At 45.9% G+C, this 20,450-nt stretch overlaps 1 protein-coding gene across 1 annotated transcript; it reads left to right on the forward strand.

The window, feature by feature from the left end:
- Nucleotides 1-593: 593 nt before the first annotated feature.
- On the forward strand, nt 594-19,461 carry LOC111144162 (copine family member 9). The gene is made up of 21 exons (XM_022498337.1): nt 594-917; nt 1,451-1,491; nt 1,606-1,652; nt 1,752-1,855; nt 2,335-2,371; nt 2,593-2,595; nt 2,882-2,958; nt 6,803-6,866; nt 6,982-7,085; nt 7,334-7,438; nt 8,828-8,869; nt 9,189-9,264; nt 9,373-9,426; nt 9,839-9,900; nt 10,617-10,663; nt 11,558-11,739; nt 11,996-12,123; nt 16,089-16,191; nt 16,762-16,819; nt 17,201-17,274; nt 19,145-19,461. Exons 1-21 carry the CDS (start codon nt 850-852, stop codon nt 19,328-19,330), a joined length of 1,662 nt encoding a protein of 553 aa, XP_022354045.1. The 5' UTR covers nt 594-849; the 3' UTR covers nt 19,331-19,461.
- Nucleotides 19,462-20,450: the final 989 nt, after the last annotated feature.

The raw sequence follows: 20,450 nt of genomic DNA on the forward strand, positions 1-20,450 counted from the left end.
GACAGATTACATCCTCACAGTATGTCTGCATCTCTATCACCATAAGTCAGAGTTCAAAGACATGGGCAAAGGGCTTTTCAGAGTGCTATCACAGCTGCCATTTAGTGAGTTCTGGCTCAACACAAAAGAGGTCATCGATGTGACTGCCCAGAGGAAGGAAATAATACTGGTGAACATTTCTTTAGTACTTACTGTGTACAATCTTCCTGAGCTAAGCCCTTTATGTGGATTATTTCAAAATTTTACAGCACCCCAAGTAGGTGCTATTCTGGCTTTTCACTGATGAGACTGAGCCACAGAGATGTTGAGTAACTTGCCCAAGGTCACACAGCTAATAAGAATAAATGAAAAACTCTTTCTATACCTAGGTAGGGCGGAAGTGGGAAGAGGAAGAAGCAGATTGTTCAGGGAGCAGCTCAGGAAGAGGAAGTGTCCCCAATGCCCACCAGACGCCCCAAACCCTTCAGCACCGCGGACAGTTCTGGGGGGGTTGTTTGTTTTCGCCAGGGTGAAACGCACTGGGAGGACTCTCCCAAGGTATGGGCTGGAATGAGGGTTGGGGTAAGGTTCCCCGCCGGCTGGAGGCTGCTCCAATGGGGCGGGGGCCGCCCGCAGGGCCGGGCGGGGCTAGGTTACCATCTGGAGTCGCTGCCGCCCGGCGGCCACAGTCAAGGCGCAATCCGCGGGAGTGCAGGCAGGGCTGGAGGGAGTGCAGACGCCGCCGCCGCCGCCGCCGCCGCCGCCGCCGCTAATGCGGCGGCACCTGAACCAACCCCACCACTGCCGCCGCCCCTAGCCCTGGCAGCCCCTGTCTCACAGCCTCCAGCAGCTCCGGCCACTCGACCAGCCATGTCTCTCAGCGGAGCCTCTGAGCGCAGCGTCCCGGCCACCAAGATTGAAATTACCGTGTCCTGCCGGTGAGCCGCCACGCTGGGGAGGGCGTAGGCACTGCCCCTGCCCCAATCAGCTCTGGGGCTTAGAGAGGGCAAGGGCCAGACCCCAGGGGGAAAGAAGCATCCAGGGCCGGAAAATCTCAGATTCAGACTTAGGGGAGACTCTGGCGGGTTCAGGGAGGGGGTTTCTTTGAACAGCTCCACCCGCAAATAAAAGCTCAGCCTGCGGGTTCAAGGAACAGGTCGCGGGGATCCAATAGGATCTGGGTTCCAGGAGGACAAAGTTCTGGGGCTAACCCTCTTTCCTGGACCCTTGAAGACAGTGTGGAAGCATAGATAATAAGTCTTGAGCCGATTATTTTGGTGCTGTCCAGGGTGCTGACAACGCGGACCACCTCCCCATCCCACCCCAACAACTCTCCACTGGGTGTAGTAATGGGGGAAGGAGATGCAATTTGAGCCCCATGTCTCCCTCGGGTGCCCAGCTCAGGTCAGAGTCCAAGCACTGGGCTCCAGAATGACCTATCCTCTGTCCGTCTGTCTGTTGCTTTCTCTAGGAACCTGCTGGACCTTGACACCTTCTCCAAGTCTGACCCCAGTAGGAGGCGCCAGGGAAGGGAGGGGGAACTAGGGTCCGGGCGCGACTGAGGGGTGGGGAGAGGTTCAGACCAACCTGACATCCTTCCTTCCCCGCCTCCACTCTCGCCTGCAGTGGTGGTGCTTTACACGCAGAGCAGGGCCAGCCAGGAGTGGCGAGAGGTGAGTCCACGAGCCCTCTCTTAGCCAAGAGCTGCCCCCCACCCACCCCATCACTTGCCCGCTGGTTGGCCCCATGCTTCCTCTCTGCCCCCTATCCAGTTTGGCCGGACAGAGGTGATCGACAACACGCTGAACCCAGACTTTGTGCGCAAATTCGTCCTCGACTACTTCTTTGAGGAAAAGCAAAACCTGCGCTTTGATGTGTGAGCCCCTCCCAGAATCCTGGGTTGGATCCCCCCCCTCCCCCCAACCTGGATCCACACAAGATTCTGGCAGGCTCCTCTCCAACCCTGCCTCCCAGCCTGGCTCCTCCACCAGGCCTTTAGTCCCCCTCTGAAGGCCTTCACTCTAGTCTTAGCTCTGTCCCCAACTCTAGCTTGGCCCTGTCCTTAGGTCAGATCCAATCCAGTTCTCTTTCCAGACCTGGCTGGGCCCAAAGCTTTGCACCCTAATTTAGCTCAGGCTCCATCAAGAGGCCCTGGTGTAACTCCACCCCCAGCAGGCCCCAGACTTAGCCTTGTCCCTGACTCTCTGTGACCCTGACTCCTGCCCTAAAGGAGAACCTGACTAAATTTGGATCCAAGGCTGCCCCTCACAATTTTAAATAGGACTCAAAACCCGACCACTTTTCTAGACTGTCTCTCACCAGCCCCGGCTTATGCTGGTTCTACTCTCTTCCCAGATACAACGTTGACTCCAAAACCAACATCTCCAAACCGGTGAGCGAGCATCCCCTCACAGGCTGGCCAGGCACACAGGAGGCGCTCAGTGTGTTAAACAACCTTCCTTAGAACCCTCCTACACCTCAACCCCAACTCTAACTTCTTGGGCCCCAAACCTAGCCTCCTGCCCCTCTTCTCCTGCTCTTGCGTCTTGGTTTCCCACCCATGCCTTTTACTCATTGTTCCTCTTCCCTCTTGGCCACCTTTGGAACACGCAGAAGGTGAGGCTGAACGGGGTTGGCTTTGGGAGGGTGGGGTGTGGAATGGAAGGTGAGGTGTGGGATGGTATTGTGGAGAGAAACTTAAACTGACAGCAGAAACAAGAAGCAGAATTGGCCTGGGGACCCCCTTCCCCCTTCCCTCTTCTTTAAAGCATGGGCAGGGTGATGTTTCTAGGGTTCTGCCATCCTGGAACACACTGCTTCGTGCAGCAGTATCACCAGGGCTAGGCTGGGACTCTGCGTCCCCAGCCCCTCCTGGCCTTCTTGACTCCATGTCCTGGTGCAGGATTTCCTGGGACAAGCATTCCTGGCCCTGGGAGAGGTGATCGGAGGCCAGGGCAGCCGTGTAGAGCGAACCCTCACGTAAGCTGAACAAAAAGGGGTGCTGGGGAAAGGGTGGGTGCCTCCAAATTTTCCTCCCAAAGACGCTGCTGACCCAATAACAGTGAAGGCTGAGACTCCCCCTGGTCAGGAGCCTTCAGTAGCTCCCATCACCCTCCTGGGAAAGACCAATGTCCGGGGCTCCATTCAAGTCAGTCTCAGGACTGATATGTCTTGTTTTGTCCTCTCTCTGTCTCTGTCTCTCTCTCTGTCTCTCTCACCTCAGTCTTTTTCTAAGTCTGAATCTACCCTTAAGGTCCACTTCTAAGCTTTTTTCCTCTGAGAAGCTTCCCCTCACTTAATCAATACCCCTGGAATTTCCATTACATTTACTCACTAAATATTTATCAACATGTTTTGTATGCCATACCCTGTGCTAGGCACCAGAGACTCATCCATTCCATAAATACTCCTGGGCATATACTCTATGTCAGCCACTGTTCAAGGGACTTGGGTTGTAATGATGAACATAACAAAGGTTCCTGCCCTCAGGGAACTTATACTATAGAAAGTGGGGGAGAAACTGTACAAAATTGACACAACAAGTAAGTAAATTATATAATATATTGGAAGACATCAAGTGCTATGAGAAAAAGGCAAAGTAAAGCAGAATTAGGAAGATCGTAAATGCTGAATGGTGGGACTTGCAATATTCTGCAGAGTGGTTGAGTAGGTTTTATGGAGAGGTAACTTTAGAGCAAATACCTGGATGAAGTAAGGAAGTAAGCCATGCAGATACCTGGATATGGGATGTTCCAAGCAGAGGAAGCTGCCAGGGCAAAAACCTGATATGTTCAGAGAGCAGCACAGAGGCCAGTGTGGCTATACCCAAGTGAGCAGGAGGAAGGAAGAGATGAGATTGGAGAGTTAACAGTTTAGGGCCTCGTGGCCACTTTAAGGAATATAGCTTTTACTCTGAGTTGGGAGTCACTGGAAGGCTCTGAAGAAAGGAGTGACATGATCTGACTATGTTTTCAAAGAATGATGCTGGCTGCTGGATTGAGAATAAACCTTGGGCAGATGAAGAGAGTAGCATGTATCCCACTGGAAAGCTATTACAGTAATCCAGGGTGGCAGCAGTAAAGGAGAGAAATGGTCAGATCTGGATATAACTTGAAGTATAGCCAACTGATTCCTGACAGGTTGAATATGGATGTGAGAGGAGAAGAGGAGTCAAGGACGACACCAAACCCTTTGGCCTGAACACCTGGAAGGATGGAGTTGCCATAAATGAGATGGTTAAAAAAAAAAAAAAAGGAGGGAGACGTATATTGTGGGGGGATTTAATCAGGAGTTCAGTCTGACTCCTGTTGACATTGATAATTTTTTTAGACATCCTGTCAGATATGTCAAATAGGCAGTAAAATACACGAGTTATAGATGCTCTTTCAGACCAGGAGACTAGATGAAATCACCAAGGAAGTGAGCAGAGAAAGAAAGGACCAAACACCAAGACTCCATGAAATGGAACTAGAAAAGAAGACTGAGAAGGAGCATTTATGAAGTAGGAGGAGGACCAAAAGAAGGGGTGTTGTCTTGGAGGCAGAGTGAAGGTCGTGTATTGAGGAGAGAGTGACCAGCCATGTCAAATGCTGCTGCAGGTCTCAAGTTCTGAAGGAAGAGGTGGGGGTGATAGCCTGGTTGGAGAGGTTTAGAAGAGAATGGGAGAGAGGAATGAAAGTCAAGAAATCTTTCAAGGGGTTTTGCTGCAACGAAAAGAGAAAAAGAGGTGTGGTTAGGGAAGGAAGTGAGGTCAGAATAGGTTTGCATTCTTTTTTGTTTTACAATTTTATTTATTTGTTTGACAGACAGATCACAAGCAGGCAGAGAGGCAGGCAGAGAGAGAGGGGAGAAGCAGGCTCCCTGCTGAGTAGAGAGCCCCATGCGGGGCTTGATCCCAGAACCCTGGGATCATGACCTGAGCCAAAGGCAGAGGCTTTAACCCACTGAGTCACCCAGGTGCCCCTAGGTTTGCATTTCTTTAACATGAGAAAAATTATACCACATTTGTATGTTAAGGAGAATGACCTAGTATAAACTGAAAAAATTGACATAATAAAAAAAAGGAGAGAATTGCTGGAATGATGTCCATGTACAGGCAAGAGGGTGTAGAATGTAGCACACAGTGGAGGGATAAATAGGCACACGGATAGTCATTTATAGCAACAGTTGCGTGGGTGAAGATACTGGAGGCAAGGTAGGTGTGGTGGTAGGTCTGTGGACATTCTCTTCTGGTTGCTTCAGTTTTGTCAGTGAAGTAGGAAACAAGGTCATTGGCTAAGTGAGGATGGGGGAGGAGGCTTTCTGGGTTTGAGGAGAGAGGAGGAGTGAAACTGCCCTCTAGCAGAACTGGAGAGTGAAGTATGATTAAGGACCCTCTTGAGGTTTTCGGTCATGCATTTAAAATGAGACCAGTTAGGGGGCGCCTGGCTGGCTCAGTCAGGAGAGCATGTGATTCTTGATCTCAGGGTCATGAGTTCAAGCCCCATGCTGGGTGTAGAGATAACTTGAATAAATAAGAAGTTAAAAAAAAAAAAAAGTGAGACCTGTTAACAAGATTGTGTGTTTTCCTCTGGCCTTATTCAGCTGCACATGTGCAGTACAGGTTAGGCAGAGAACTGGATTTAACTAGGGCTGTGGTTCCGCCAATAAGTATACTGAAGTGACAGAAAGGCAGTAGATAAAGGGTAGGTTGCAAAGAAGCAATTATTATAATCATTGACTGGAACTCACACTGGGTAAGGAGGTGAGGGAAAACATGAAGGAGACAATAGAGAGAAAGCAGTAAGACTTGGTCCTGGGTGTGCAGGTGAAGAGTCCCTATACTCCTCACACTCTTTTTAAAGCACAAGGAGTCAAAAATTAAAGTAGTGAAAGAAATAGTTCCACATTCATGTCAAAGATGAGAAAAATCACTTAGTAAGTTGGAGCCAGGTCTTGAACCCAGAACACTCCTGATCTAGCTTTCTCTCTGCCACACTTGGGACCCTTTGGAGTCAGGATTCACAGGCTTATATCAGCCTCTCCAAGGTCCCTGACCACTTGGAGATCCAAGGCAAGGCAAGTTGGGGATGAATATCCTAATATGTACCTTTCAAATACATGGAAGTGTCCCTTCTTGGGTCAGGGGAGGATAAGGCTTCCCTTGTCTTTTTTATTTCACTCTTCACATTTTTCACTTTTCAGAAAGCACATCAACAAAACAGCCTTTTGCTCTGGGTCTGGTTAGAAATTCTTCTCCCTCATTCAGCACTGCTACATCATACTCTACTTGCCTATTGCCTTTGACATCCCACCTCCCTCTGGAAGCTCCCTGAGGGAACAGTCTAGCAGAACTAGAGAGAGTGCCAACTGGCCAGTTCATACCTAGCACAGTGCCTGACATATAGTAGATACCAAGGTCTGCTTTGAGAAATTTAATTACCTTCATATCAATAACACTTCCCAATTGCTTGTCCTTCCATGCACTCATTCAGATCTTTTCACAACCCCAAGAAGTTGGCATGATTCCCATTTCATAGTAGAGGAAACTAGGACCCCAAAAGAGGAAATAAATTACTCAGGACTTTAAATCCTATGTCTTCCCCACACTACCATTATATCCACCTAGGCCAGATTAGCCCCTTTCTTTCAGACTACAGACCCCTTCCCTATCAAAGTCAGGCCCTTCCCCACAAGGAACCACACAGGGCAGAAAGAGATACATTTAGGAGACTGTTAGGAAACAGCATAGTGAATCCCCTGTCCCACCTAATCCCAGATTGGCTACCCCATTCTTCATTGCCTACTCTCCCTCCCCTCACAAAGAGGCTTTTTCTGCTTCCAGGGGTGTACCAGGCAAGAAGTGTGGGACCATATTGCTGACTGCAGAGGAGCTTAGCAATTGTCGGGTCAGTAAGGGCCATATGCTAGACCCACAAGGCTTCCTTCTCTCCTAAACTCCCTTTAGTGGACTGTTTGAGGCTATGAACAATTTGGGTATCAACAGCCAAATTTCATCCCTAGGACATTGCCACCATGCAACTATGTGCAAACAAGCTGGACAAGAAGGATTTCTTTGGGAAGTCAGACCCTTTCCTTGTGTTCTATAGGAGCAATGAAGATGGCACGTGAGTCGATGTCTTCTCCAGTGGCACCCACCCCTGCCCTACTGTGACCATGGGCACATTACGGCTCTCAGGCTGGAGGTGGGGCATCTTAGACTCTACTAGGACCTGAGTTCAGAATTTACTCAAGGCAGCACACAATATGTGCTCAACAAGTGGGGAAATCCCAGGAATCTCCAAGAGTATGAGGTCCTATCTCTGGGCTCAGTCCTGCCCTCAAGGCAGGTTCCAGTCCTCTTGTTCCTCTCCAGGTTCACCATTTGCCACAAGACAGAGGTTGTGAAAAACACACTGAATCCTGTGTGGCAACCCTTCAGCATCCCTGTGCGGGCACTGTGCAATGGAGACTATGACAGGTCTGCTTCAGTGTAAACTAGGGCGTAAGGGAACAAGGGCATGAGAATGGGATTCCTGAGGCCCAATATGCTGGCGGAAGTGTCATAATAGTTCTGGAGGATCCTGCTTGGTGAGACAGAGTTTTGGGCATAGAGATAGGTAGATGGGGAAGCAAATGGATGGCCACATAGATGGATAGGATGAATGGGTTGATGGGTAGATAAAAGGGCAAATGAACAAAGGAATATACAGATACATGGATGGAGAGTCAGATGGTTGGATAAGCTGGTGAATGGATGGATAGGTATATGGAGGGATGTGTACAAGGACTGGTGGATGGGTAGAAGGGGAGATGAGTGAATGGATAACAGATAAGTGGATAAGTGAACTCATGGGCAGATCATTACATGGACAAATGATGGATGGATTAATGGATGAACAAACAGATGGATGGGTATATGAGAGATTGTTAGATGGTTGGAGAGGCAGAGGGATGACTGAAAAAGCAGGAGGATAAATAGGTAGAGCAAAAGGTGGATTTGTGAATGGATGGTAGATGGATGGAAAGATCAGTAGATTAATTAGTTGATTAATGAGAGTGAAGTAGATGGATAGGCTGACCATATGAACTAATAAATGGACAGTATGAAGACAGGTGAGTAGGTGGAAGGATGGATGGACACACAGATGGATGGTTATTGTAGATGAATGGATGGTCATATGGACAAATGTGATAGCTGAATGGACACAGAGATGGATGCTTGCATACATCAGTAAGTCAGTGAATGCCTGGACGTATAGTTAGATGGGTGGATAAAGAAAGGGATTAAAAGGTTTTTAGATTGGCAAATGTATGGGTAAGTGGGTGGCTACATGGATAGAGAGTTGTAACTGCAACACAGATATATGGACATATAGGAGGACTTAGGCATAGTACTTTAGAACAAAGTCTTTGGAACCAGGATATCTGAGTTTAAATCTCAGCTCAATCATTTACTAGTTATGGTCCTTAGTCAAGTTACTGGTTTTTGGTATCCCAGTTTCCTTATCCAAAAATAAGAATAATAGTACTTACTTTATAGTAAGTACTTACTTTATAGGATGGTTCTTAAATGAGTCAATCTACACAAGCACTGGTAGCAATGCCTAGAATATAGTAAGACTCAACAAGTAGTAAAGAATAGTAATAGTGGTACAAAGAGCAATAGAAGAAATAATGGCAGCAGCAATATAGTTGGGTATGTGCAGGGACTGATGAATGAGTAAATAGGATGGATGGACTGGTGGGAGAAAGGTTAAAGGAAAAACAGATGGGTGTATGGAAGGATGATTTGTGTGTGTTTAAGTAGGTGAGGGTGTCTCTAGGATTTATCATACACGCTAGCCTATGTTTATCTCCTGCATTGCAGAACAGTGAAGATTGATGTGTACGACTGGGACCGGGATGGAAGGTAGAACTGCCCCACACAGTACTGTCTTCTCTTGTAGTTAATTCAAACTGTTTTCTCTAATACATAGTACATTCACTAGGAACCCAAAGTGGTCTTGGGAGTCAAGAAGGGTGATAATAGATGCCAGGACCTTGAGTACAACTGACCCTCTCAGTTGCATCTTCCTTCTTTCCCCCTTAACTTGGCCTCTCTTCTGGCCCCAACCCCAGTGCCCTGCAGCCCAAGTAGAGGCAGGGGATAGTGGGAACAAAAGACTAGTTTCAGGGCTGGCTCCAAGTCAACAGTAGCTACTGCTCACCCACCCCTGGCCTCACTGCAGCCATGACTTCATCGGTGAGTTCACAACCAGCTACCGGGAGCTGAGCAAGGCCCAGAACCAGTTCACAGTGTATGAGGTGAGAACTCCAGCCCTGTCCAGGTTGCCCAAGCCTTCCATCCTGGTATGCTCAGTCTGCAGTTCCCTTCCTCTGTTTCCCAACTTCACTGTTCTCTTCTTTACCTAGGTACTTAACCCTCGGAAGAAATGTAAGAAGAAGAAATATGTCAATTCAGGAACTGTGAGTGCTCCCTGGAGCTCTGGTCCTCCCTAGATCCTTCTGTTTCTATTCCCATTGACATAATATATGACAAATGTTGGGGGAAGGCTGTGAGCATGGATTACTTGGATATAGTAATGTTGGGTCCAAGGTGACTTCATTTAAGTTTCTTTTTTCTTTTGATTTCTCACCTGAGGAAAACTGTTTGCTTATTACTGTTTTTGCAGAATTAAAAAAAAAAACTTAAGTTGTATCTCCCAATTTAATACACTTTTGGAAATCAAAATCTGCTTCTGACAGCTTCCTCTTTTTTGCCCTTTCAGAAATTAGATAGGGTTGGGGAGTGTGGGGTAGGGGGTGGAATCATGTGCCTCTCTGCCTTCTGCCACCCAACTGCCCTTTCCAAAATAGCAGGGCTGTCTCTTTGTTCCAGGTGACACTGCTCTCCTTCTCTGTGGACTCTGAATTCACTTTTGTTGACTACATCAAGGGAGGGTGAGTCACAGGCCAAGTTCTGGGCTGAAAGATCAGCATTGAGTTACTTACAGTTCCAAGCCTCAGTTTTCTTATTTATGAATGGTTAGGGTCCGTGGAGATAAACTTTTAGTAAACATTTGGCAAACTATAAAGTGCTCTGTAAAATGAATAATGCTCCCCCTCTTAGTTTTCTTCACAAGGCTGACTTTCATACCTACCTTCCAGTCCTCTTCCCTCCCATGGGAAGATGCGGGACAGATGGCCCCAAGAACCTGATTGCGGTCCAGATAAAAATCATGGCCAGGCAACAGGAAGAGTCCAAGAGAGAGGGAAAACCCAAGCAGACCAAAGGGGACATTCCATTTGGCTCAGTAGTGGTAGGTAGGCCTGGCAAAAGTACTTTGCTTCTCTGAAGCTCACTTTTCTCCGATGCAAAATGGAGATGTTAAATACTACTTCAGGCCTATAGTAAGGATTAAGTTAAATGACATAAATTACAGACATTTGTCACACAGTAGGTTCTGCTACCCAGTGTGTGCTTCATGGACCGTAGGATCTGCATCATCTGGGAGTTTGTTAGAAATGTAGAATTTCAGGCTCCACACAGACCATCCAGATCAGAATCTGCATTTTAACACTATCTCCAGGTGATTCATGTGCACACTAGTGTTTGAGAAATCCTGATATAATACGTATTTGTCCCTCACTTCTCAATCCATCTATTTCCCCAACAGGACACAGCTGAACTTCACTGTAGCCATTGACTTCACAGCGTCTAATGGTGAGGCATGGATGGGGGATGGAGTATGGAGGAATTCTAAGGAATTCATTAGGGATTGGCCTGGGTTCTGACCTGGGGATAAGAGTTCACCTACCCAGTGGCACCTGGGTGACTCAGTTGGTCAAGAGTTCGCCTACCCAGTAAGCCCAGGCTTGAGGCAAAGCCCAGCCAGGCTGGTACTGGGACAGGAGTTTCAGGGGGAGATTATTGGGTATAATAGGGGATGGAAGGTAAAAGAAAATAGGGTTTCAATTTTAAAAAGTTGAAAGGAGAAATACCTCAGGAAATGGATGAGTAAATGAATGGATGGGAGATAACAGAGGTATAAGGAGAAATGAAGCATTAAATGAGTGAGTAATGACTGGGTAGGTAAATAGATGAATAAAACAAGTAGGTAGATGGGTTAGTGAGTGAGTACAGTAGGTTGAACAAGTGGATGAATGAATAGGTATGCAGGTGGACAAATGGACCAATGATTAAATTGGAGAAATAACAGGTAAATAGAATAACGAATGAGTGGATAGGTGGATGAATCCATGTGAAGACAAAATGAACTGAAATGAATAGGAATGATGGGTGGGTGGTAGTTAGATAGATACTGGATATGAGAATGGAGAGGAAGATGGACAGAAATAGGTTGGTAGATTGAAAGATGAATTTATGCTCAGTGGATGGGAGAATGGATATGTGTGTAAGTGGATAAATTGATGGATAGATATAGGGGTTGGTGGATGGATGGAGGGGAAAATGAACATATGGATGACTGGGAAAAATAATGAGGGAGTACATGGGTAAAGAGTGAGTGAATGGATAGGTGGTTGGATATATACATGGACAAGTGAATAGATAAATGATCAAGGTGACCATGAGGCTGGGCGTCCTCTGTCCCTACAGGGAATCCTCTGCAGCCCACCTCCCTGCACTACATGAGTCCCTACCAACTCAGCGCCTACGCCATGGCCCTCAAGGCAGTAGGAGAAATCATCCAGGACTATGACAGTGACAAGCTCTTTCCAGCTTATGGCTTTGGGGCCAAAGTGCCTCCAGAGGGACGGATCTCCCACCAGTTTCCCCTGGTATAGTATAGGCCAGAGCCTACACTCCATGCCTTGGCATCTGGTCCACTCAAATTGGTGAATTTCTTCTCAGGGTCAAGTGCCTGCAGAGGACCAGGAAACTATGAGAGGGGAGCAGAGCAGGGAGGGGAGCAGGACTGGAGTTTGGAGGGGAGCATGAGAGAGAAAGATGGAAAAAAGAAGGAGTGAGCTGGGATCAGAGTACTCCTGGGTATACCCTGCATGGCTCAGCCCAACAAAGCATCTTCTCTGACAGAACAACAACGATGAGGATCCCAACTGTGCAGGGATTGAAGGTGTGTTGGAGAGCTACTTTCAGAGCCTGCGCACAGTGCAGCTCTATGGGCCCACCTACTTTGCTCCTGTCATCAACCAAGTGGCCAGGTAAGGAAACTGGGTGGGGGCTGGAAGGAATGAGGGGACCCAGGCAGGGGACTGATTTTCCAAGGACAGTTAAGACAACTCTTGGGTGAACCTGGGCTTTGGGGAAAGAGTAAAATTTTCAGTGTTGTCCAGGCTCTGATAATAAAGAGATAAATGCCTTATTCTGGGGTAGTGAGGTGTCAACAAACTACAGCAACCCCACTCTCTGGGATTAACAATTGAGGCCTCAAGTTTGGGGCAAAGAAAGATGGTCCTATAGCACAATGGTTAAGGCACAAGCTTTGGCATCACACCTGGCTCCACCCCTCACTAACCATATGACCTTAAGCAACTCAGCCTAAGTCCCCATTTTATCCCTATAAATGGGTATAATAATGGAAAACAATAGCACTTCTTCATAGGGTTTTTGGGAGGTTAAAATTAGATAACAAAGTAAGAATTATTAGCACAGTGTCTGGCCCATAGTAAGTGCTCAATAAATGGTAGATTTAAAAAAATAGAAAAGTAACTTCTAAAAATAGAAGAGTAACTCTGGGGTGCCTGGATGGCTCAGTCAGAAGTGTGTGACTCTTGATCTCAGGGTTGTGAGTTTGAGCTCCACGTTGGGTGTAGAGATTATTTAAATGAATAAATAAATAAAAACTTAAAAAAAACCTCCAAATTTTTAGAATAAAAAAAAACAAGATCACGTATCAAGTCCCTTTTTAAAATGCAAATAAAATAAAATGACAGAACTAAAACTAAACATGTCATTAAATATAAATTGGATAAGTTCACCTATTAAAAGAAAAAGATTCTCTGACTGAATAAAACAATGAAATAATAAGTAACTTCTACAAAATGCTGAATAGAAGAGACCCAGCTACAACAAAGTACTTCAGAAAGCTTGAAAGTAAAAAGATTAAACAAAAAAAGAGAATACAAATGGAAGGATTTCAGGGAGATTTATATGCCTATAGACTTCCCTTTTCCCTAATAAAGATTGTTTATGTAATTCATAACAAGGTTAATAGTTTCTTTCAATTATGAAAGTAACATAACATTGCTGTAAAAAAATTTCAAGGATGGAGAAATGAAATAAGAAATCACCCAGAATACGGCCCATGGGAATATGGATGTATATATAGTTCTTGACAGTATTTTTCCTTATGAATCCGTAATTGCAGTCAAATTACATGCAAGTGTGCCTGGCTGGCTCAGTCAGAAGAACATGTGACTCTTGGCCACTGGGTTCTGAATTCAAGACCCACACTGGGTGTAGAGATTACTAAAAAAGTTAATTAAAAAATACATGTAATAGTTCACTACTGATCTTTTCACTTAATATTGGAGATCGAGCATATTTTTGTTATTATTAAACAGATTTCTTAATTTTATCTTAGTTCATTCATTCGTTCATTGAATAAACATTCAATAAAGAGGCAATGTAGCATGAATGCGGGCTGTGGAACCAGATTAGCTAAGTCAATATACCCACTCTACCACTCCCTAGCTGTATGAATTTGAGCAAGACCCTGAACCTCTCTATGCCTGTTTCCTCAATTGTAAAATGGCAATAATAATAGCAGTATCATAGGGCTGTTGTGAGGGTTAACTAAGTTAATATATTTCAAGCACTTAGTGCCTGACACATAACTGCTATAACTGTTAGCTGTTACTGTTACTATTATTATCATTATTACTATTCAAAGGGCATCTGCTGTATGCTCAGTTCTCTGCTGGGGCACTGGAGACTCACAGATGAATCACATCTAGTCTCTGCCCTTGGGAGCTCCTGCCTTGGTGCAGGAGACAGAAATATAAATAAATCATTACTTCCATAGGCTAGAGCTTCCCAGACTTTTCCAGCAAGTTGCCTGTTGGCAAAGGCAAGTGATCGCTTCCCTCAGGGGACTCTTAGGGGCACAGCTGAAAGCAACCAGGCTGAAAATGTCTTTGAAGCCACCATATTTATCTTAAAAATCATGCAAATTTTACATTCTCCTCATTTTGTGTCCATGTGTGCTTTAATTTAGAGGGGGGAAAAAGGTGTTTTAAGTGTATGTAGAGTCATCTAGCTTTATCCACCAGATCATACAGCAGAATGGATGCTCCAGGTATTCTGTGAACTTGGGTCTCCCTGGGCACACATGCTGGTACCCTCATGGGTGTGAAAACCCATGTGGAAAGGCTGACAGCCTGTCTTGGTGGGTGGTATCCTAGAAGGCAGAGGGAGAAGAGGGGTGGGTATAACCTAGTCTGAAAGACCCAAGGAGCCTAACTTTCAGAGGAGAATGGGTCTAGAGGGCAAGTTGAACTTTATCAGAGAAAGAGATGCAGAGTAGGCCTGGCAGAAGGAACAGCATGTGAAAAACACAGAGTTACAAAAGGGCAAGCTCAGGAAACAGGAAACAGTATATTACGACCAGAATGTACAATGTCTATGGAGCGTATCCAAAGAAAAGGCCAGGAACAGAGAGTGAAGGAATCAAGAGCTCAGGCTTTAGGCTTAGTTGGGTTCTTTTACTGAGCATTTGAAATGTAGCTTGGGTCAGCAAGAAACCAAATATTTACTTCTATTTTTTTTTTAATTTTATTTATTTATTTGACAGAGATCACAAGTAGGCAGAGAGGCAGGCAGAGAGAGGGGTAAGCAGGCTCCCTGCTGAGCAGAGAGCCCAATGCAGGGCTCGATCCCAGGACCTGAGATCATGACCTGAGCTGAAGGCAGAGGCTTAAACCACTGAGCCACCCAGGTGCCCCTATTTACTTCTATTTAATGTAATTTAAATTTCAATAGTCCCATATGGCCAGGGTCTGCCTTACTGGATAGTGCAATTCTGTCCTTTCCAACCTAATGGCCTAAGACTGAAAGTCAAGAGACCAGGATGTACCATGACCTTTGTGCTCTCTGAAGGTCTCATTTTTCTTATATTTAAAATAAGGGACTCGGGGCACCTGGGTGGCTCAGTTGGTTAAAGCCTCTGCCTTCGGCTCAGGTCATGATTCCAGGGTCCTGGGATGGAGCCCCACATCGGGCTCTCTGCTCAGTGGGGAGCCTGCTTCCTCCTCTCTCTCTCTGCCTGCCTCTCTGCCTACTTGTGATCTCTGTAAAATAAATAAATAAAGTCTTAAAAAATAAAATAAAATAAGGGACTGAACTCAATAACTTCTGAATCCTTTTCAGATAGAAAAATCTTGGATTCAAAGATTAATGGTGAGAGAAGGAAAAAGGAGCTTGGGAGCAGCTGTTAGTCTGGCTAAGGACTCAGCAGCATAGGCAATGGGAGGTGGCCAGCAGAGGGGAGAAGGAAGAAAGAGGAAATGGGTGAGAAAGGGAAGAAAGAAGGCCTTTAGCCTTTGGTCTTGCCCTTGTATAAAAACCAAATCTTTCTAGGGTCTGTCAAAGCCCTGTGTGATCTGGCCCCTACCCCATCTCAGCCACATGGTCCACTTTGCTTTCTGGGCTCCAGACACAATGGGCTTCCTTCAGTCCCATCACAAGGCCCTTGTCTATGCTGTTCCCTTTGTTCTTCCCCTTTGCTTAGCCTCTCCTTCATCCTTAGACATTATTTCCTTAAAGATGCCTTCATTGACCTGCTGGACAATGTTAGGACCCCCTACTAGACACTGTTACAGCAGTGTTCCTTTCCATTACAGTACTCGCCACAAGAGTAATTACAGCTATTTCTGTGATTCTGGGATCCATGTCCTCCCTCAAGATTGCTGGAATGAATTTGTTTTTTCTCATTGTGTACCTCTGGTGCCTACTATAACACAGTAACTACCATAGTAAGTTCTCCATAAATGTTACTGGAGGGATATCAGACAGGGGCAGGCGTCCACGTCTGGGGAAGGAGCATGAGCTTCAGAAACCCCAATCCTTGCCTACTGCTTATACACTGGTGGTGGAAGCTTTAGGAGTAGGGTGTTCCCTTGGCCTGTCTGGGCTTTCAGCTGGATTCTGATCATGGACTCTCAACCAGGGCTGCAGCCAAGATCTCTGATGGTTCCCAGTACTACGTTCTACTCATCATCACTGATGGGGTCATCTCTGACATGACGCAGACCAAGGAGGCCATTGTCAGTGTGAGTCTAAGGAGGAGGGCTTGGCAAAGAGGGGCACTGTTAATAACTGTGAACAGTTTGAGATTTTACTCTACTTGCAAGCTAACAAATTAGCCCTTTAGTTTCATGGATGCTAGCAGAAGACATAAGACTCCTGGATCAGAGACAAAGAACTGTGTTATTCTTAGACAGAGTAGTAGCTCAATTATCAGTATTTGCTTTGATTCTAAGTCCCAGATCCCACAAAATGATGTGAAGAGGGTCAAATGACACCTGGACCCACAGTGGGATGCATTATAGATCAGAAATCCTAGCTTAGGGTATCTGAATCTTTTATAATGGGCAGTAAGCATGCTGCCATTGTTCTAGCGTGAGAAACAAACCTGCCCTTTGTTCCAAAGGAAGACACTATATCTTTCAAGGCTGTTTGATATGCAGACATCCTTGAAAAGATAGTTTGGAAAAAAGGGAATCAGTGCCTCTGCTTGCAAGCTGTGCAGAAACATGATACATGCACAGAGAATTGTCCCCAGCAGGCACCTCCATTGTTATGACTGTTCACCCCAACCATTCAACCTCTTTCCCTCACAGGCCTCCTCACTGCCCATGTCTATCATTATTGTTGGTGTGGGACCAGCCATGTTTGAAGGTGAGTAGGATCAAGGGTGTCCATGAATGAGACCAAGAACTGGGGAAAATATGGGAGGATCTGGGCACCCAGGTCCAAATCATATAAAGGAGAAAATGGATGCCTGTGTTGGACCTTGGCCAAGTCAAAGACCTTCTCTGAACCTATTTCCTTATTATAACCAAGGCTGTTGATATGAATACTTACTTCTTGGGGGTTCCTTGGTGGATGGAATGCATAGTAAGGCATAATAACAACTCCATAACAATGCCTAAAATTTGTTAGCACTCAAAAAAAACCCACGAACTATTCCATGATGACCCCAAAGTGGAGCTAACAAGGAACGGGGTACACGGGCAGGTATGGGAGAGGGCAATCAGCTAAAGGGTGTCTTCTCTGCAGCAATGGAAGAGCTGGATGGCGATGATGTGCGCGTGTCCTCCAGGGGACGCTATGCAGAACGGGACATCGTTCAGGTAGATCTAACCAGGGAGAGGAAGTCATGGAGCCAAAAGGCACAGTGGGAAAGAGAGGCTAAGTTGGCAGCCACTCTCCCATACTGTCTTCTTAGTCATCTACCTTTCTCCCCATTACTCTTTCAGCCGTTCTGCATTCATTGAACAAATTCTTTTTGAGGAACAGGCAGGTTGCTGCAGCCATTCTGGATCAATAGTATAGGAGATCCTCAAAGCCCCTGCCCTCTAGTGGAGACAACTAATAATCACACAGCTAAATATCTTAACTAGATTGTGTTAAGTGCTCCAGAGGAGCAGCAAATGCCAATATGAGAGCCTATAACAGGGACCTGACTTAGCAGGGTAGTCAGGGATGGCTTCTATAAGGAAATGACATTTGAGCTAAAACCTAAAGGAGGGTTGCTCTACCTAAACATTGCAGGTAGAGAAGGAGCACATGCAAAGGCCCTGAGGCTCAGAAGAATCAGCCCAAACATGGAAAAGGCAATAGGCCAGGGTGGCAGGATCCCAGGAAATGTGAAGAAGAGGGGGCCAAGGCCTTGCTGGTTATGATGAAAATCTGTAGTTTTGTTTTTTTTTTTTTTTAAAGATTTTATTTATTTATTTGTCAGAGAGAGAGAGAGAGCGAGAGTGAGCACAAGCAGATAGAGTGGCAGGCAGAGGCAGAGGGAGAAGCAGGCTCCCTGCTGAGCAAGGAGCGCGATGTGGGACTCGATCCCAGGATGCTGGGATCATGACCTGAGCCAAAGGCAGCGGCTTAACCCACTGAGCCACCCAGGCATCCCGAAAATCTGTAGTTTTGTACTAAAGAATTAGAAACCTCTTGAAGGATTTTACTTAGGGGACTGAGATGGTCAGACTTGCATTTTAAGAGCTCTGCTGCATGGAGGGTCAACAGCAGCAGGTTGAGAGAGAAAGCAAGTAGACAGACCTGTCAGTGAGGAAACTTTTGAAATAGTAGAGGAGAGATGACAGGGATCTGGACAGGAATGGAAGCAGTGAGGATGGAGAGAAGTAGTTTCAACAGATTGTTTAAGAAAATTTTAAAAGAGTTGATGCTTTGATTAAATGGTTATGGGGAGGGAGGAAGACTTCAAGGATGACTCTGTTTTCTAGCTTGAGCAACTGACTGAGTGATAGTCCCACTTAATGGGAAAGGAAAGCCTTCCCTTGGGAAGGGGGAGGAACAGATTTGGAAAAAAGGGCCAGAATTCAGTTGCGAACACATTGGGTTTGAGATATTTAAGACAAGTGAATGGAAATGTGATATGGGCAACTAAATATGTGGCTCTACACCTTAAAAAAAAGGCCAGGGATGGGAGTATAAATTTGGAAGTCATCAGAATACAGTTTTTAAAGTCATGGAAGTATATGAAATCACCAAGGAGAGAAATGAGAGAAGTGACCAGGTTTAGGATCAGGTAGACCCAGAGGAATGGAGGTGAGGGGGAGGAGCATCCAGAAAGGAATGAAAAAAATCCAGAAGAGTATGGTATGTCAAGAGTGGGATGTGTCTAGGAAGATTATGGTCAAATGTAATGAAAAGCTAAAGAGAAGTCAAGCAAGATGAAGACTGACAATTATTGCCCACTGGACTGATTTGGTAACATAAGGCCCATTACATTGGCAAGAGCAGTGTCAGTACTGCGTGAAGCCAAACAGGAATGGGTTGAAGGTGTATAGAAGGTGAATAGAAAAGGGATGGGGAGAAAGCAAATGTAGAAAGCTGTCCGAGATAGGGGTGGGAAGAGATAGTGTTATATTTGGAAAGAGATGTTAGGAGTCAAAGAGGAAACCTCCTTAGTGCTCCCCTTCCCATTCCTCTCTTCCCTAACCATTACCCACACCTGATTGTCTGTGCCTGTCCCAGTTTGTCCCATTCCGAGATTACGTTGACCGGTCAGGAAACCAGGTGTTGAGTATGGCCCGACTAGCCAAGGATGTGCTGGCTGAGATCCCAGAGCAGCTGCTGTCCTACATGCGCACCAGGGATATCCAACCTCGCCCCCCACCTCCCGCCAACTCCAGCCCAACCCCAGCTCCAGAACAGTCCTGAGGAGCCTACCTATTCAGTAACTAGCAGTCTGCCTGCCTGCCCACCCACTGCTTCTGCTGAAAGCCAGAGGCACCTGGAGCCCTGGACTTTACTGAGTCCAGCTTGAAGGATCAGTGCTAGCTAGTTGAGCCTTCTGTCCCCTCATCCACAGAAGGGCCTGGCACTGTCACCACTTCCCTGCCTTTGTGCCGATAATAAAGTTGATCTTTACTCCAATTCTGTCTCATGGTTCTTGGGGAAGGAGCCTGGGGGAACTGGGGGTCTGGGGCCATACCAAGAGAAGTGTGCAAAAACTGCTTCAGTTAAGGTTCATCCCCATCCTATCACCCATCCATCCAATCACTTCTTTTTTTTTTTTTCCCATCCAATCACTTCTTCAGACATTCTTCAAGCACCTTAAGAAATGATAAATGAAACTTTGTGTGCTTGTTTTTTTCTGAAGAGAGGCCCATAGCTTTCGTCAGGTTCTCAAAGGGGGACCTGACCTCAAAAGGGGTCAGCTTTCCAATGACTCTAACTCTGCTCTGATCCATGTATTCTGAATATTTTGTTTTGTTTTTAGATTTTTATTTATTTATTTATTTGACACACACAGAGACACAGAGAGAGAGAGCATGGGTGCGCGCGGGAGCAAACAAGCACACAAGCAGGAGGAGCAGCAGACAGAGGGAGAGGGAGAAGCAGGCTCCCCACTGAGCAGGAAGCCCAATGCGGGACTCAATCCCAGGACTCCCGGATCATGACCAGAGCGGAAGGCAGTCGCTTAACCAACTGAGCCACACAGGCACCCCATTCTGAATATTTTAATGAGGATAATAAAAACAGTTAAATACTTGAGTATTCAGTACATATGGAGGTGATTTACAAGCATACTCTTATTTAATCCTCACAACAATCCTGTGAGGTAAGCACTATATTTTATCTCCACTTTATACATCAGGAAACTGAGGCGCAGAGAGGTTAAATCACTTTTTGAAAAGAACTCATCAGTTTCACTCCAGATGCCAAGATCTTAACCAGCAAACATCTTCCTGCAGTGTTGCTTCTATTAGGATGTTTTTCAAAAAACATTATTTATGAAAATTCATACATTATAGTAGGTCGAATGCAAGGTTTGCAT

Source organism: Enhydra lutris, unplaced genomic scaffold (assembly GCF_002288905.1).
Source record: "Enhydra lutris kenyoni isolate GAN:26980312 unplaced genomic scaffold, ASM228890v2 scaffoldscaffold10, whole genome shotgun sequence".
Taxonomy (NCBI): domain Eukaryota; kingdom Metazoa; phylum Chordata; class Mammalia; order Carnivora; family Mustelidae; genus Enhydra; species Enhydra lutris.